A 19,045-nucleotide genomic window follows, 5' to 3' on the forward strand; every position below is an offset into this window, starting at 1 on the left:
GTGGAGACAGCTCGTCCTCCATCTGTGACCATGAAAAATGTCAACAGTTAAATATACTGTCATCTCTATTAGAAAAACCAGTTGGTGAGCTGACACTAAACATATTCCACTCACAGAGTTATCATGTGCTGCATATAAATAACAGTGTTTTCAAAGAAACATAGTTAGTCTATACAGAAACGGATGTAAAACGGCAGCAGTAATGCTGAACTTATGTCAAAAATGGTCAAAAGTAAAATTAAAGCTCTCAGAAAATGACACATGACGCATATAAAATCTCTTTTTTTAAAGTCAAAATTCGCACAATAGGATGACAAAATAAGTAAGAAACTAAAACATCCTCATCCATCCTACTCCAGTGCACCGTGACAAAAAGATGTCATTATTATAAATGTGATGATTCCTGCCATACTACCCTGCTGTGAAGATTAATGTGAAACTCATCTCTTTTTGACACTTTCTGCTGATACATGATTTCAAGAACACAGTGAATTGTGAAAGGCAGTCTGATTTAGCTCTAATTCGGCGCTTATTCTGCAGACTTCACACAGAAGTGGATCTCTCTTCAGTAATAAAATAGCAGCAGATTTACGTTTGTATTGAATGTGGGTTTAACTTTGGATGGCAATTATTCATGTCATTGTTATTAATAATGAAATCTCTGTGGTATCCACAATGACTTTTCACTGTATGTAAGGCAGTATGAAATGAAACCTTTGTTGTCTCACTTATTTATTCATTAAGAAGCACAATGACTGTAAATGGTTTCTGACCTTCTTTCATTCCTTCTGGTTTTTTCAGACCATGCCACTCCGACCTGCAGGCCTTTTCTGTTCAAATAAGTTTCCCTGCTCTCCACTCACTGTTAAGTTATTTTTTCATACCTGAGTTGTTCTTGTACTAAACTGATAAATAAAAGGAATTTATGTAAAAATGTATAATTTCTAAAACATTAAAGAAAAATCTAAGAAAATCAAAAATCTTGGCCTGCATACCTGGAACTATATATAGATATGTATACTATACTTTGAATTTTAGGCAGACAGGCTACTGGGGACCCTGAAGAAACATGCACCTTCCTCGAGGAACATACACATAGCACCCCACTGGTGATATATTTTTGCCTTTGCCCTCATTTTACATTTCCATCCATCTGTAAATGCTAAAAAAAATGGTCTTGCCATGACCTGCTCTAAATGTTTTTATTTTTTCTGTTTGTAATTTATTTGCCTGGTTTTTCTGTGTAAAAGTCTTTACATTTATTTATTGAGCCATGCTTTTGGTTTCATTTTTGATGTTCGTGGCACTTCTCGTGGGGTAGCACAGTGGTTAGCACTGTTGCCTCACAGCAAGAAGGTCCTGAGTTCAATTCCACCATCAGGCCGGAGTCTTTCTCTGTGGAGTTTGCATGTGACCCTGTGTTTGTGTGGGTTATCTCTGGGTACTCTGGCTTCCTCCCACAGTCCAAAGACATGCAGTTAGTGGGGACAGGTTAACTGGAAACTGTAAATTGCCCATAGGTGTGAGTGCGAATGGTTGTCTGTGTCTATGTGTTAGCCCTGCGACAGACTGGTGACCTGTGCAGGGTGTACCCTGCCTCTCACACCGAGACAGCTGGGATAGGCTCCAGTCCCCCCACAGCCCTGATAAGGATAAAGGGGATGGATAATACTTTTTGTGATATGAACTAATGTTTAAGTAAATCAGAAGCAGCAGATGAAGAAATATTCACATCATTTATTAAAGTACAAATAGCTGTTGTAGTTGTAATTAAAAGTCATACAACTTATATTTAAGTAAAACAACACAAATATAATAACAAATGTTCTTTAAAGAATCAAAGTTTAAGTTCATTATTTGGGTAAATGCTCTTGCAAAAGCCATAAAACATGCCAAAAGGTGTCAGCATTGTTCATTTTACATGATTATCTGTTGCATGATCGTTATTTTTCAAACCAGAATGAAAATATTATGTCTGTTTAACATTAGATGATTTCTTTATTTGTCTACTGTGTATATCTGATTTCTTGTTACACCATCAGACACCTTACCTTGACAGTATTACAGAAAATATGTAATTATTACAGTACATTATCCTTCATTCGTCTGTTCCTATGTACATAAAATATTTTCACTTCAACTAAAGGTCCAATCCAAACAAACTTTAATTGATTAATTAGAAGTTATGTCAAAATCCTACATTTATAACATGTTCATTCTTAATACTGGCCTATTTACTGAAGTATGCCCACAAAAAAATTAAAGAGAAACCCTTCATTCAACTCCACCACAAACAGAGCAGCACATACAGTGCTCTGGAATGACGGAGTTGAAGAACCAGTTTGTCAGAGACTGTTCTTTTTTAGAAAGATTATTCCAGTTACTACATGCTAAGGCACTGAGGTCATTTCGCACAGCTTTTTCCTCTCAGTTTGTTCTCAGATGATCTTTGCAGGCCTGTCAAACAAGTACAAACGTCTACAGAAAGACAGGTGGCTTTACAGAGCCACAGGTTCACAGAGTAGATGAAGCTGTTTTCTCTTCAGTACCAGTGCAAGTCCTTCTTTTCCAGATGCCGTCCTGAAAAAAGGAGGACAAATGCTTAGTTCTAAAGGATGTGCAAAATAAAGTATGTGATAAATTTATATGTTTTATTTTTTAACAGAGAAGCAATTTTTTATAATAAAGTGCACAAAACTCTTAAGTGCTACAAGTAAGGAAGCTATAATATTAAGTGTCAGCTTTTTGGGGTTTAAAAAACTCCAAAAACAATTAGACTACTGTAGTATAATAACCTCTATAATAATCTCTGGCACATCTGCAGACCTCCACAGTAGTCACCTTCTTAATAAATAATTCATATTAAATGTGAATCAGCTGTTCTGTTATGGGAATATAAAGCATGCATCCTTTCCTGTGAATTCAGCTGTATCAGAGATAATTTAAGAATACTAATGATATTGATTTAATGTGTTAACTTCATTTTTCATGTTTTGTTTTGGCTGTAGCTTTTTTCTCGGTTATAAAATAGCCCAAATGCCATTCAAGCATGTAAGCTTTACATTTTAAGTTGAGGGACTGGGGGAAACTAGTGAAATGAAGTATTTTTACTTATATTCCTGAATACATGCCAAAATCCAAAATACTGGAACCTGTTAAAAAATAATGGAACAGTGCAATTTGGAATAGATCATGAAAATAATGCAAAGATGCCACAAAACTGCACTGATCAGAAAGAGACTTGAAATCTCCTTCTGAACCATAGAAGACAGTTTACAGCCATTATAATCATCTTAAATAAGTGAAAATCTTAAATCCTCTAATCAGAAAACGTTAAGTATGTCAATTCAAAATATTTAATTGCTCCTGTGAGTGCAGTAGTTTTTAAGTTTTTAATTGGCTACTCTAACTAATTATTATTGCAACCTGTCTTTCTCTGAATTTACTTTTATACCTCCTAATATATTTTTTTGAACCTCTTAGGGATTTTTTTAACCTTATTCTAAGACAATTCTCTATCCAAGAAGGATTTATATCATTTTCCTGTGTGGAAGCTTTTGTAAACATTCTGTATTACAGCTGCAGAATTACCAGGTTCAAAGGCTACAGCAGGGTCCACAGAGTCTCTAAACCCTTGAGGTATTGTCCAGCTGGGAAGGAGCTCGGGCTTGGAACTGGAGGCAACTGGTCCCATTTCACCCCGGTCGCTGTGCAGTAGATTGAGGAGGGATGAGGCATACTGCTGACCAGTGAGACTTAACCCATCTGGGGACAGGGAGTATGCAATTGACGACAACCCTGGGCCCTCTCCTGCCCTGGTAGGGAATGTAGACCAGGAGCTAGAAGTATTGTTTGGAGTGGTGATGGTCAGCAGACGTGATGCAGGGGAGACCTGTGACATTGAGTAGGAGTCAATAGCAATGCCCTGACAAGCGCTTGCTGTGTCCTCTGTAGGGACAAAGACAGACAGTCAAAGAATGAAGATAAAACTGTCTGACTCTGCTGTTAGAGTGAAGCCATGTAGTGTTAAGTTTATACTCTCACCCAGTTTAATAGTTTTAGAGTGTTTTTTTGTCTTTATTGCTGATTCCTTAGCACTGTAATCTTTCTTGAGAGCACGGTTGAAGTGAGCATCCACCATGCTGTTAATGTCCCCCTGGAAGTATGTCAGGATGACAAAGTTGGAGTGCTCCTCCACACTAACAGCGATCGGACTGTCTGTTCTGCTCGCCATGGGTCAGCTGTGACTGGTGAACAGATAATACATCATTTTGATTTATTTACAAACAAAAGGAACTCAAAACCTTATGAGCGTTTAGAGAATGAAAAAGCTTATATATGTTAGTATCATTGTAAAGCTTAAAAACCTATTTTCACTTTATTTATTTTTTTTACATTCACGTACATTATATACTTAACACTGACATATATATTACATCCTATCTGCTCATTCTTTTTTTTTTAACCACAAGCATACTTATTTAATATTAAGATCACAGAAATAAAAAGGCCAAAAAGTCCTCCTGCTGCCCTATAACTCACGCCACGCACTGCTGTGATGATGATTAACATGTAAAAACATTCAACACAAATAGCAAGATTGTAAAGGACACCTAAATTTAAAATTTAAGGTTCATAAATGATAACAAGTAATGCACCAAAACAAAATCAATGCACCGAATGACAATAATAATAATAAATAATAATAATAAAAAAAATTAAGACAAAAACACGTATCACTTAATATGATACTTGGTAGTAAGAAATATATAAACTATGCATGTGCAATCAAAAATGTCAAAATCAGGGGGCTGAAATGCTTAATAATGCATATGGGTTGTTAAAAAAAGTCAGTCAGTGTAGCTTAAAAGTATCAAAGATTGAGATACACATACAGTATAAAAACCTCATTCAACCTGTTGTGAGAACAGAAAGAATAACTTCCGTGTAAGATGACTGAACTAATAAAAAGGTTTCACTTATATTTTTAGTAACTTGTTTCTCTTACCTGACCTGATGATGACCAAAGGTGAGCAACGACTGCAACCTAGCATTGACTGGTTGATCAAAGTAATGATGAGCAGCAATTGAAAAAAAAAAAGAAAGTCGTTTGGCTTTTGTTTAAACACCAGAGTTGTCTATTTGATTCCAAGAACCAACGCCAGGCGTTTGGTCTTTTTCTTTTCTGCTTAAGACAAAACGTTCCCCTCGCAGAGCCTCTAAAGTTACTGGATGTGGTAGCCCGGGTGGGCGTGTGAGCACTCATGAACACACAGAGCTATGAACAGAATGCTATCGAGCAGGTTTCCTCAGAACCTGAACGACAAGCTATTAAAACATTATGCAGTCCAAGTTTCCAACTGTAGCTTGTAAGTGACCTGAGCTTTAGGTTTCCCAATTAACACATCAGGCAGCAGAAAAATCTAACTTTAATTCATTTTTTAAATAATACCAGTGAATTTCATAGATCACTTAGATGGAGCTCTCTGCCCTCTAAAAATAAAAGGAAAATCTGTGTAAGTTTAGTTCGTCTGCTATCATTTTGACTGTCAGAGAAACACAAGACTATCATCAGAACGAAATGTTTAAACACAATCTGTGTACAAGCTAAACTAAATCATAGCCATTTCTATTCATTTAAAAAATGAGACGTGCTCAGTTTTATTTCATTTTAGTTAAAGAAAAAAATTACGTCATAGGTTAAATCTCGTCTTGCATGCACACACAAAACATTGTTACTCAAAGGTGCACCGACTGAACGATCCGAGAGCTAAACTGTCATTATACAGTGGTAAGCCGTGACAAATCCTGTATAGGATATCAGAAAATATACTCTAAGAAGTCAGCTAAATCCCTATTACATTACAATCCTATTGAAATTAACCTTAAAAACAACTTTTACGCTCCAATATTTGCATGACATTTAAATGGATAATAATCTAGTGTGCAGAACATTACATTTTGCTTTGTTACAAAGAAAGATTTCTTAAACAGCACTACAATGCATGGATGTGAAAATGAATCATTTTAACCTTTAAAATGAATTGTACGGCTTTTACACGTTTACTGATTTCTAATGGATTTTTACTTTCTCTGTGAAGCTGAGACATATTTCAGCTTTCCCTGCACATTAGTTGCACTGGGGAGTTTGTCTTTGAACCTTTTGCTTTCTGTTTGTAATTCAACAACGGAAAACTTTGAAGAATTCATCCAGATGCCCACTCATGCCCCCTGGTGTTGGTTTACTGCTGCTACTGCTGAGGAGCCAGAAACCTACTGAGAGCTGCCAGAAGTGACCGAATCCGAGTTAACGAGATTCTTCTTTTTGCATCGGTCACCGACTGTCACAGAGCGGCTCCAGTCTGAACACGGAAGGCAAGAAATACAAAAAACTGTATCTTGAAAATGCTTCCTATCAACCATGTGGCTATTATGCTGCAGTATTGTTATATGTCAAAATGAACTGCTACCTGAGTATTCACGGAGTCTAAAACGTCCACAGCACAGGTGGATTCTCCACTGTTTCCTCACATTTTCCTTCATCAGGCAGTGGAACAAAAACACAAAGAAGCCTTGACGAAAAAAACAAAACAAAAGAAGAATAACAGTGACGTTCAATTGCACTCAGTTTGACATTAAAAATGATATAAATTTGTGTTTTAGTTCATCTTTTTCTCTTAGCCTTGACAACACTCTTAAGGATTTCTTAACACTTGTACTAATTCTAAAAAGAAAAATCTTTGTGAGATGAGAAAACCCTAACAAAATTATAAAATCACTGGAATTTAGGAAAAATGTTTACAGAAGCAATGGAAATTAGTTACACTTGTGCAGCTAGTGTCACGTTAATAGCAACTACAACTCAGTCTTACCCTGCAAACTGTTGAGGAAAACGAACAGGTACACCAGGACTACTCTGGCAGGCCCAAATGAAAAAAAGCCAATTGACCACGTGAGGCCTAACAGAACCGTGAGACTGGCAACCGCCTTCAAGTCCAGCACAGAGCCGTGGCTGTTTGCGGCAAGCTTATTTGCCCCAATCCGTTTAATTTGGATCAGAACCATGATGAAGACAGACATGTTGCACAACAAGGTCAGACCAATAAATGCCACCACTGTCACAAAGAAGACAACGTCATTCTGTATCCAACAGCTGTAGGAAGAGAGGGAGAATTAGATAAGTCAAAATGCAATTTAAACAGTGAGCTATTGCAATCTCATCAATGCCATTAATTTAGCCAAGCTTCTACTGTGAGATGACTAGTTCATCAACTCAAACGCACATAGTAAATTGGACACAGCAGCGTCATTATTTTTATATTTTGCATTCATTCATACAAAATAACCAGTGCAAATTAGCACTCTCTTGATTTGTTTATTAGACTAATTACATTTCTAATTCAGTATTCATGTCAGTAATATTGCGGAACTGCAGTATTTACAATGCTTCAGTGGAATCAAGGACCATTTCAATTTCTTCATCAGCAAGACTGCCGTAGGCATCTTTATCTATGACCAGCACCAGGCTCACTATTACTGCAGGAATACCTGTGAGAAAACAATTCAACTTTATTCTGTTTGTCGATCCCAATTATTTTAATATGTCCTCTACAATTCAAACAACTGTAACTCCTTTCACAATAAACACATTTTATTATTTTGATCTAATTTAAGTTTTTTTTTTTAATTTCTCTGATCCTTTTCACCATGACAACATAAATAAGCCAATACCAAAACTTAAAATGAATATCAGCGTAGGAGTGAACAAAACATTCCTGAGAAATTTATTTCTAGAACACATTTTGGATGTTTTGGGGAGATTTATTCAGTTGCAAGTCGCAAAAGTAAAGTTTAACTCCATCCCCAACCAATCAAGATCCATTAATGTACCCAACGTGTCAGTTAAAGCCACCTGACAGAGCAATTTTGTTTCTACAGAAAGGGGCACATAGACATGTTTCCTTACCCCATCCTATAATACAGAACTTGAGGATATAAGAGGGGATATATGTGTTGAAGACTTTGACCAATGCGAGATACATGTGCACAGCTTCCAGGCCCATCCACGTGAAGGAGGCCAACATGAAATAGTGGAGCGTTGCAGCAGTAGCAATACAAAGACCATAATTGGAGAAAGATGAGAGCCAAGTGTTTAGAAGGAAGAGCATGCTCAGCCCCTGCAGTGCAGATGACAGGTTGATGAGTATCTTAGATGGGTAATCTTGTCGCAGCTTCCTGTGGTAAATAAATGGATAATGAGACCACAGTGCAGACTGATGCTTTAAAAGTCACTCCAAAATTATTACTGTGTACTACAAATTTAATCTCTTATCTACATGATTTCAGTATATACAGACATTTCCATACACTCATTATGAGCACGAATGTTATGTTAATTTGGGTAACTTCTGGGCTTTTAATGATTTCTTTGGAATGACTGTACACCACGCAATTGGGTACACAAGTTTAAGAACTACCAGCCAATCATGATCAATAACAAGAAGCTGATATGTCTTGAATTCGACATTGTAGAACCTTCAGAATCACTCACATTGGTGTTGTTTTGTAAAGTCATCAAAGATGTATGCTGTACAATCATTTCACCCTGGAAAAAAAGCACTTCAAAGAAATAATTAGAAGGCCCAAATTACCATGAAATCTGTGCCCACGATCAGTGTATGGAAACTTCTGACCACAAATGTAGGTGGCCATAGACTTTTCATGTGCTCAAATCTATTGCAATGCAAAGTCAGTAGTCTTAGCATCAGTATTAGTGACTTACTCAAAAATAAGGTAGGTGAGTAGAGTGAGGCCCAGAAAGATGGAGGATATACCACATCCAATATATGATACCACTGTCAGAATCTGTTCATTAACCTTACTGAAAGGAGTTCTTTCGACATTCTGAAACACAAAAAGTACAAAACCTAAACGCTGGCATCGCCTACAGTGGCATCAAGAAGACACAGGCACGGAGAGCAGGGCTTTACCTCTCACAGCTATTGGAAAACTAATAATATGACAACAACTTTATTTTTACACATAGTGACTTTAATACCACTATCTCACATTGCTGGCAGAAAAATACCCATGCAGCCAGCACTGACCAGATTGCACACAGTATGTTGGCGCCTGTAGGAGTTTGTTTTCTAGTTAAATCTATAAAACAAAAAACAGACCAATGACTCACCAGGAGCACAGCAAAATGTGTGAGGTGATCACAGAGACAACTGGTCTGATATGGAGAAATACTCTCGGTTTCACAGCCGCTGCTGTTCCAACCACCCCGCCCACCTGACACACACACACCAGCAAAGATTCACCCACACATGCACACAAACACAAATCTTCTTATCAACAGATGCACAGCTTCAAAAGTTTTGAAAGCTTTATTAAATTTAGGGGTTCGGAGTTACAGTCAATCAACTAAATCCAATAATAAAGAATTTTTGACTCACCATTCTTGTAAAAATCCCAAAACATGCATTGTACTTTGTCCCGTAGCTGTAAATATCGAGAAGTGGAATGATGTTAGAGTCCCATACACTTTCATATCACTCACAAACTGAAAAGCATTTGTTTGTCACCTTTGTAGGAATTTGATGACTGAAGGTCACCACTACTCGATCTTCCAGGTTCATGATTTTGCTGTCATTGATGCTGGCAGATACTACATATGAGTTCAACGTCCAGTTGCTCTGCGCATTGTTTATGTCCAGGTCCTGTTTAAAATAAAATGGCCGGCACATCAACAACCAGATTAATGAATCGTAGTAAGCAACAATAGTGGGGCCATGGTTTTGTAAAGGCCATTGAAGATTTACTGAATTCTTAATTTAATTTGTAAATATAGAAATATGTAGAGTTCTGCCACTGAGATCATGTGCTTTCAACTGGTTTACTCTAACAATTTGTGTATGAACTCAGCTGGTTTCACAACTTAACACCTTCCTGCTGTCCAGTAAAAGGAACTGCTGTTATTTTGATTCCAGTTCCAACCAGATCATGCCAGTTTTACCCAGGATGACAGAGCCATGCAGGTCCACCATGCACCAGTAAAACTGCATCCGATTGCACTTCTAGTGTACTCTAGAATCAAGCTAAACCTGCAAAATAAGCTATAGATTAAACTGATAATGTGTTTGTAGGGTAAACATCAAGTCGAGAACCCGTGGATAAAGTTAGTATGAAAAGTGTAAAAGGGAAATAACTAATCTGACCCTATCCAAAGATAGCAGAATCTAGCTATCTCTCTTATGTGATGGTAAAAAAATAAATAAAATGGTTGTCTGGCACCACAGGGGGTCACTGCATCGAGCCAAGAAGTTATGTGGCACTTAATATCCCTGTGAAACCTCAAATTTACCCTATTACAGTAAGCCAGATATACTTTTTGGTTTTCTCTAGTTAGTTACAGTTGTGAGTGGTTGTGTTATGTGTTTTAATGCAACGCTAGGTTTATTTTCTCCTCGTTACAGCCTTATGGATTTATCGAGATTTCAAAAACAAAACAACCTTTCCAAAGTCGAAGTTGTAAATATTACACCTAATAAACTGTAGATTTTTGAAGAAGAAAGAATAACAAGAACAACAATTAACAAACAATGTAACAAATAGCACGGGAAGAATAAAGTACCTGAAAAAGCTCGTGTGTTCCATAAAACTGAAACTGAACACGAGTTGTATTTCTCCCTCCAGTAGGGAAAAAATCATTGAGTGCAGAAGGCAAAGAGATTGTTGCATTTGCTGTGGGATGTGGTTTATTCACAAAGCCCTGGTCGACAAACATCTGAGAAAGAAAAATAAAACAGGGTCACATTGCTGCACACTGCTTTAAAACTGCCTGTATGGATCATGGAACTTTTCCTGTTAAAACCCAATCTGCCATGACTGCTTGAGGCCACAATATCTGTTTGCTAGAACAATCACCTGTGTTTTCAAGGGCATTATTGCAACTGAATCTATCCTATAAGCAGTCAGGTGGAAAATGTTTTTCATTTTTCACATTGAGTTAATACAAATATAACACTTCATTTACTTTGACATATTTTATATATTTTATAACTTTTGTAATTAAGGGAAATTTCTAATATGTCAAATTCACTTCCCTCTTCATTAGAGCATCTCCAACCTCTCACCTCAGGGCTCTTAGTTGGTGAAACAATTGATGCACCAAAGGTGAGACCACTGAATTCCTCTGGATCCACATTGATCATGGAAAATCCCAGTGGGGGAGCGGTTAAATTAGCAGATTCACCTTGGAATATCATATTATCCGCCATCCTGTCTGTCAGATTGAGGAAACTTTTTGCAAGGAAGAAAAACATTTAGATTAGCATGTAAATAAGAACTGGATTCAGAAATGCACAGCTCATCAAACTTGAGCGGGAGTCACACTTTCATTTTTCCTTACGTGTTTGAAACCGGAGTAACATCAGTGTTGGAAAGCAGAATATCAGAAACAATAGTGACGATGTTGGCTCCAACCGCAGAGTTAACGATGCTTTCATCGACTACTTCACTGAGCTTTTCCACCACAGATTCCAGGTGAGAAGGCGAGAGCTCCGAGCTATTGCCTAACTGAATAACTACAAGGTCCTGAATCACCACCACAACCTCAGCCGCATTACCTGGAAATCATTAACACCAGAGGGTTTTTTGGCTTGTGTTGAAGCTGTGAAGAAATGGGAATAAAAACAGACTGCACGTCGATCCTCTTACCAGGAGTGACAGTGATATTGTTAAGGTCCGATATTGATAGATGTTGGTGGCAGTTCTTCATGTTAGGATCAGCCCATCTGGTCGTGTCAGTTTCAATGTCTAACTTACTAAACAGACCAGAGAATTGAAGGGAGGAGGAAATAATAAAAAGAGAACATTAAACATCTTTATGGTCTGATCTAATTGAAGTTGTTGCACAAAGTTGCACTGTATCTATATCTTGGCTTCTGGAAGAAAAAAGAAAGAAGAAGAAAAAACAACCCTGTCCTGGGCCAATAATGATTTTAATAAACCTTAGCGTAATCTTAATGTTTCACTAAGAGATCATAAAATTGATTACCCCTATTACACAGTCATTTCCGTGTCGTGATAATGCAATCATTGAAGCATAAAAAACTGAGGTTTGTCATTACACTAATAATCAACTTAAAGGAAATTGATTTTTTTTTTTTTTTTTCAGATTGAGCTGTGGGCTGGCAGGGATCCGTCAGTTTTACGTGTGTGGTGTCAGAATTGCACATGGTGTGGGTGGAGTAACTGGAACAGGGCATTATATGAGGAGCTTTCCTCATCTTGCTGAACTGTCTGTGTGCAGAACAGATTGTTCTGACAAAGATCACAGAGATCTTAACAAGTTAAAAGAAGATAAAAATAACACCCTATTTTTCCCCATATTTCATTATCAAGATAAGTTGATGTTTCATAGCTTGTCTAAAGCTTGTCTCACTGACAAACAAATATGAGCCTACTTTGTTATTATATGGGGGATATTGTGTAATAATCACTTATATAGCAATAAAGCAGTCTAACAGTCTGATAAACAGTGCTATTAAAGCGTCATTGCCTCTGGTCAAATATTAAATCTGCTGATTAGGAATATGATAATGTCTTACCAGAGTCTGAATGCTCTCTCTGATGTTGGCGTGATGCATCCCATTACTTGGATTCTTTGTGGAAATGTTTCAGGCCATATGTATTTTCCATAGATTGTGAAGCTAGTGTCTTCTGAACAGTTTTTTGGCACTGAAAAAAATACTGTTAGTCTTCCATAACTTACCTCGGTTTTTGTTTGTATCAGAAATATAACTTACCTATATGTCTGATCATCACTTCCACAGTTTGGATAATAATGGAGTGATTTTGATACTTTGACACCAAGGCAGCTTGAATTAGGATTTCAATTTCTGCCACAGTGTTTTTGTTGCATTCCTGAACATGGAAGGCACAGTAATATCTGATAATGAAATATGCAGTTAGTAGTTAGAGACACCGATTTTAACAAGTATTTCTGCATTTGAATATAAATGAAGTTGAATTACAGTATTACAGAAAACCAGACATAAATATATTTCTTTCTTCCATATTCATTGTCACTTACTGTTTTGGTTGGTCCTGAGAAATCTAAAGAAAGAAACAGAGACAGCTAAACGTAAATGGAGTCGTTCTTGTCTAATATTAAAATGGATTATACACCACTATACTTTATAGGCCCTCTCTTGCTTCTATAGTTGAGGGGGTACTCACCATTAAATTGAAATAATGCTCCATGTTTCTATAAAATATTAGACAGACATATTTGTATGGCAAACATGTTAAAAGGGTCTAAAATGTGCAATAAAAATGAAGTTCTATTGCCACCCACCCGACAGCATTCTCTTTTATGTCAAGATTCAGTACACTCATCGTGTTATTCACCTCTAGCTGCTTTTTCACCTTTTGCCAAAAACAAAAGAAATTTGTTTAAACTGTTTTGCTTTTTTTCTAAGTATCTTTCAATTGCAATTATATTAGTGTCTTACCCATTTCTCAATGATATCCTTTGGATCCAAAGGGTTTCCAGTCATATTTAAGACCAAATCAACTCTAAAGAATTGATCTGGTTCTACAGCAGGAGGGAAAACAGTTAAATGGTTAATTTTACAATGTGTTTGAAAGACTGTAACTATTATGATTACTTGTGAAACTTAACTTTTAAAAAAAACACCTCTTAAACTCTCTCAATACTTTGTTGAAAGAAAGGAATTTAATCTGTGGGAATCTACATGAACACTGATGTGAACATTTTATTGTTTAACAGTGTCCTTGTGCAGATCGCCCATCATCTGATTTCATTCCGTGATTTATTTGAATGGACATTTTGTGATATAACAAAGTAAACAGTTGAACCTGTTTACTGAAGAAGAAACAAAAACAAATAGAATTCATAAATGTGATTTATGTGAGTCGTGCAGTGAACTGACCAGCAGTGTCATTGACATGCAAAGGCTCTCTGGTCGTTGGATGAACTGATGGACTGAGAGTTGGCGTTGTCTCTGCAAATTTAAGTGACATGTTTATAACAAAGCTTGTCAGGAATGTCTTGCAGACTTTGCGTCACATGACAAAACATATTTCCTGCAATCGATTTAGACAATGCACTTCTAATTGTTATATTTTTACAGGCAGGCTCACTTGGTGTATCAATACCGGAGCTGACAGTTGGTGCAGGTTCTGTCGCCTTGGAGAATTGCTCTGAAAGGAAAAAGAAAGAAAGCTTTAAGTACAATTAGATGTATTTAGAATTGCAGGAATGTGCACTGGTTCTAATTATGCCTGTGGGTGTGAAATATAAACACGTGGAAAGTTCATACATTATTATATTTTAGGCTAATCCAGTAGTGCACTAAAGTACAAAAGAAGGTTATTTTACATGCACGTGTGTGTGAGCGAACTATGCAGAGTATACTCACCTACAGGAAGTACAACAATGTCGTTGCCCTGAACTGACAGATTGAGGAAGTTTAAAGGGGAGCGCAAACTAAGCAATGCTGTAATCTCTGTCTGAACCACTTCAACATCAGCAGGAGGATTCACATGTATGTGCACTTCACAGCTGAAGCTAGAAATAAATCCAAAATACATGAGCTTGTTTGCAGCCGTGTAATTTATGATTCTCTCTTGTTTTTTCTAGGTTTTTATTAAATCTTACCAGTTGTCACAGATTGTGTTTGATAACAGTTCCAATTCCTGAAAAAAACAGAAATCTTTCAGAACTTTACTGGAAAGTTATGTGGTTTTATTTGCTTATTTGCCTCACGGCAGATATCAGGGTTTGTGTAGGACGATTGCTTCCTCAGAAAAATAAAGACTTTCATTTATTCATTAATTAGTTTCTTTTTTGAGAACATTACTGATTCTTTCCACTGAAAATCAAATTGTACCTGGTCTTTGTCTAGAGTAGCAGAATCATTAACTATGGGGCAGCTACTGCTGGATGGGAACAGAGAGAACAGAAATTAGAGACAGGAGAGTCAAGAACAGCTGTTATAATTAGCAAACATTTAGAATGAAAGCATTTCTATTATTAAACTAAAGGGCCATGCTCAAACACAAATTTGAGATACTTGTATGTCATTAATTTATTTAGTAGTTTTGCGTTCTGCGTTTTTAGGTGTACTGAGAGAAAGATTAGCTTTGAAAAAACATCTTACCGTGGGGATGACACTAAGATGCTATGGATAGATGTGTTTTTGTGGAAAATGCTTTCCAACTGGTAAAAGAGGACAGAGACAGTCAATTACTGTGATAGACAAATCTGGGTATTTGCATTCAGGCAAGTTTTTCTTACCCAGAGTTTAGAGATTTCCTCCAGTGACAACAAAAGATTTCCCGGGTTTAACGTGTTAAATATGCATGTCTCCATTTTGACTGTGTAGAATGACCATGCTAAAAAATATAGAAAGAAGAACAAATGAACTGTTTTTTATCTTAAATAGTTTACTAACTGCAACATTATCCCCCCTCTCATTTAAATAATACATAATTTTTAATGTAGTGTTATGTAAGTTAGTTTAAGACTTATCAAAACATTTCAACAATAGCAGAATCTTAGGAAAAAACATTTTTAATAAGTTCAAACTGTGATTAACTTTGTCATGAGCAATCTCACAAAGCCTTGTGCGTAATTTTCTGTTTACTAAACTTTATTTAAAATATCCAACATTTGGAATATCATCCACCCATTTTCATATTTGCTATAAGGACCCAGCCTAGCCCAGCAGATTTTGAGTGAGAGCGGAGGTACATCCTGCACACGATGCTATCACAACTCTAACATAGAGCGACGGACAAAGATTTGAGCTCACATTCACCAATAGCCATTTTAAAATTAACCCAACATGCATGTCTTTGGAATGTGGGAGGAAGCCAGAGCACCTGGAAAGAACCCATGCAGGCTTAGGAAAACAAACAAACTCCACAGAGACTAATCTTTAACAGGCCAGCAGGTGAAAAACTGGAATTTTTATGTTGTAAGGTGAAAAGTCCCAGAATAAATAAATGCCATCTTTGACATTTCAGCCTAAGACACCAAAACCGACTGAGGACCATGAATGCATCATCAAGGCTATCCGAACACCACTTTAAGAGTTTACAGATGGGCAGACTGATATATTTTTCCATAATGTCTTGCTCCAAAAATCTCCACAACACAACAGCTCAAAGTGCTGCATATGAAATAATGTAAATCACACAGAGGAAAGTTTCCCAAAAAATATTTTATCATCTCAAGACTGAAAATATCTTAAGTTACACTGAGAAAACATTATCTTTAAACTTGTGAGTCATGTTTTATAAGAATATATTTCAGAATATGAATTTTAGGCTTGCTTATGTTGCTGGGAAGTTCCCTGTTAGCTGGAAAACTCTGCATAGTCCAAACTAGATGACTGTGAAATGCAAAAATAAAAGCCCATAATGTATTTACCACAGTGTAGGTTGATGTTGGGCTCAGGAGGGCAGCTATAGGTCCACTGCTTTAGGTCCCAGCTCACCAAATCCCCATCTGTACAGTTCAAGTTTTTCAGTTCTTCAAGGCTCCATTCTCTGGCCCACATCCGAAACAGACCTATCTCACCTACCAAGTTAGTGCCAGTCTCCGGTTGGATTTCACCATTTGCGTTTACATAATGAGACACACCAAGAGTGAGAGTGCCGTTTTTGGACAGTTGCTGGCTTGTTGTTAGACATATTTCAATCAGAAAGGTACTGTTGATGGTGATTCTTAGTCGCTGAGCTTGGCCCGACCAGGTAAGACAGACAGAGTGCCACTCATTCACTGTAAGATTATTTTGATATTGCCACTCATGTCCGAACAACTTTACGAATAGTTTTCCATTTTTGCCTCCAAGACCCAGCTCCGTCTCTCTGTTTCCTGGAGCTTTGTATTCAAAACCTGTCCAGTCTGCTGAAATGGTGCGACGTAAACTCATGCACACACTCAGCTCCCTGAGGGCTGGTACCGGAACCCCCGAGTGTAACTGCCACAAACATGGTTGGACTTGAAACACCAGCTTCTTACCCCACAGGCTGGTACTAGCAATGGCTGCTGAGATTAAAACATGGGAAGAAATTGCAGAGATGGAAAAAATATAAAAAGACAGAATACAGAGGATATATAGTGAAGTAAATCCCCCCCAATCACTCACAGTTAATTTTTATTTAAGTTTAAATATCAACTTTCCCAAAAGACAAAATACATTTTTTAATTATTTTGTTTATACACATATTATTTTATGACACAATATACAATATTTTGAATATTTTTTTTCTCTTACTTGAACCCAGAGGACAAGCTGACATAAATATACAGAAACAGATGGCCAGAGAAGAAAGACTTTTGATTGAGTTCATGGCAGCAGGCGAAAACGGTTTCTGTGCGAGTCAAGTGGTCATCTGCTGAAGGTCGACAGTAACATTCATTCATTCACCTTAAAAAAAACCCCTCCCAAAATAAACAAAACAAATCCTACCAATAAACATACATGTGTGACGGGAAACTTACCATGGTCTCCTTGACGTGGTTGAAACCTAAAGATGAACTAGTTTTAAGCAAGCAGAGCCCTCAGACTGCTGGGCAGCGTCACTTTTGACTCCATTAGACCTCCACACCCAATTCCCCGTATTTCGCCGAGTTACTCATTAATCGCAGGCAATAAACATGACTACCAAACAAAGCAATTTAAAACCCATGGCCACATGAAACGTGTGCAGAATAAGTGTTTTTTCTAAGCACATTTATGTCCCTTTTGTTCGATATGAGCACCGAGTTTAAGTGATATGCTGACAAAACTCAGAGGTCAAAAAGAAAGTCGGGAACTGTTTTCATTTAACATTCTTGTTTTGTGTGAACGTGCTGAGGAGATTCCTTCTGTCTAAATACATAATAATTTTATTTTAAGGGTTCCTTCATAAACTGATTTCCACATGTGAGTGAATACTTCTGTGAACTGTTCTGATGGATACGGAGACTGTGTTTCTAACGCAGGAGATTTGTTTTATAGACACAAAACATATTGTTGTCATTTTTAATTTCTTGTACAACCAGAATATTTCCAGGTTAATTATGTGAGTATGTTCGTGTGTGTATCTGTGTGCCTGTGCATAAATGCGTGTTTGATGTTATTGTACGTGTACTTTACAAGTGATAACTCTTCAAACAAACCTAATTAGCTTTTCTGTGTGACTTGTGCTCAGGCAGACACACGTGAAGATCACAGTACAGCTTTCCTTTAAGCCTAAACTATTTAAATAATCTGTATATGTCAATATTCTCTTTTTTTCCATGAATGATCATATTTTTTTATTCCATAATATCCTGCCATGCCGGTGAAACGGCTTGAACAAGAATGGACTTTAAATTGATCGCATTGCGTGTGCGTGTGTGTTCATACTGCCACCAAGTGGTCAAAAACTGTATCACTATTACGTGGTTTGATATGACTTATTAGTAATCCTTGCATAATTCACAACCTAAGTCTTACCTTCTGCAGGATGGGTGTGGTAGTAGTATTCAAGATTTCATTCCAGCCTGGAAACTCTTTCAAACAAAAACAATACCTTTCTTTTAAATGTCTCTTAACAAAGGTCTTATTCATTCATTTTAATTCCCCTCCCTCCTCTTACCCTCCAGACAAGCCAAGTGGGTTCCCCAGAGGGAATTTAAGAAGGCAAGATGTGACGTCAGGTGTTCAGGTGAGGGGCTTCTATTCACTGGTCAGGTTTGGAACCTCTCCTGCGTCACGAGTGATGTAAAATGACGGGGATTCCCAAACATCTTTTCCAAACATATCCTATGCTGAGCTGAGGGGAAACTTACAGAGAGACAGACCACAGCCTTGCTTATACCATCTTTAAATAAGTGATTATTCTACCAGAGATATATAGCCTGAACCTTACTGATCACTTGAAGTAAGTTTTTATATCTTATAATTGTTGACTTTTGTTGTTGTTTTTTTTAATCACCTGTCTTCATATGTGACATTGTCCTTATATTGTAAGTTATGCA

General features: G+C 37.1%; 2 protein-coding genes across 2 annotated transcripts; both read right to left on the reverse strand.

Annotated features, from left to right (window-relative positions):
- Positions 1-1,741: 1,741 nt before the first annotated feature.
- On the reverse strand, positions 1,742-5,211 carry vgll1l (vestigial like family member 1-like). The gene is made up of 4 exons (XM_084950302.1): positions 5,009-5,211; positions 4,045-4,247; positions 3,592-3,948; positions 1,742-2,580 (listed from the first exon to the last, which is right to left on the reverse strand). The coding sequence occupies exons 2-4, from the start codon at positions 4,232-4,234 to the stop codon at positions 2,543-2,545; spliced, it is 585 nt and encodes a 194-aa protein (XP_084806428.1). The 5' UTR covers positions 4,235-4,247; positions 5,009-5,211; the 3' UTR covers positions 1,742-2,542.
- A 260-nt stretch (positions 5,212-5,471) lies between these two features.
- Positions 5,472-17,431, reverse strand: adgrg4a (adhesion G protein-coupled receptor G4a). The gene is made up of 28 exons (XM_084950314.1): positions 17,316-17,431; positions 16,466-17,086; positions 15,329-15,426; positions 15,192-15,250; positions 14,922-14,970; positions 14,690-14,727; positions 14,451-14,599; positions 14,188-14,232; positions 13,962-14,033; positions 13,521-13,603; positions 13,364-13,434; positions 13,246-13,273; positions 13,100-13,122; positions 12,813-12,955; positions 12,615-12,744; positions 11,722-11,828; positions 11,414-11,630; positions 11,139-11,304; positions 10,637-10,789; positions 9,588-9,722; positions 9,459-9,504; positions 9,191-9,294; positions 8,783-8,904; positions 7,967-8,235; positions 7,443-7,548; positions 6,873-7,153; positions 6,471-6,572; positions 5,472-6,362 (listed from the first exon to the last, which is right to left on the reverse strand). Exons 1-28 carry the CDS (start codon positions 17,389-17,391, stop codon positions 6,274-6,276), a joined length of 3,582 nt encoding a protein of 1,193 aa, XP_084806440.1. The 5' UTR covers positions 17,392-17,431; the 3' UTR covers positions 5,472-6,273.
- Positions 17,432-19,045: the final 1,614 nt, after the last annotated feature.

This window comes from Perissodus microlepis, chromosome 2, assembly GCF_051167445.1.
Source record: "Perissodus microlepis isolate ML-2025 ecotype Zambia chromosome 2, ASM5116744v1, whole genome shotgun sequence".
In the NCBI taxonomy this organism is placed as follows: domain Eukaryota; kingdom Metazoa; phylum Chordata; class Actinopteri; order Cichliformes; family Cichlidae; genus Perissodus; species Perissodus microlepis.

Bases quoted from the DNA above. Each gene is read 5' to 3' on its own strand.
- vgll1l (XM_084950302.1), bottom strand. From the start codon at position 4,234: ATGGCGAGCAGAACAGACAGTCCGATCGCTGTTAGTGTGGAGGAGCAC. The intron at 3,949-4,044 runs GTGAGAGTATAA...TTGTCCCTACAG, and splicing joins CTCTAAAACTATTAAACTGG to AGGACACAGCAAGCGCTTGT. The intron at 2,581-3,591 runs GTAATTCTGCAG...TCCTTTTTTCAG, and splicing joins TGCTGTAGCCTTTGAACCTG to GACGGCATCTGGAAAAGAAG.
- adgrg4a (XM_084950314.1), bottom strand. From the start codon at position 17,391: ATGAACTCAATCAAAAGTCTTTCTTCTCTGGCCATCTGTTTCTGTATA. The intron at 14,034-14,187 runs GTATTGATACAC...TTAAATTTGCAG, and splicing joins TGCACCAACTGTCAGCTCCG to AGACAACGCCAACTCTCAGT. The intron at 7,549-7,966 runs GTAAGGAAACAT...GTTTTCTCACAG, and splicing joins GTTCTGTATTATAGGATGGG to GTATTCCTGCAGTAATAGTG.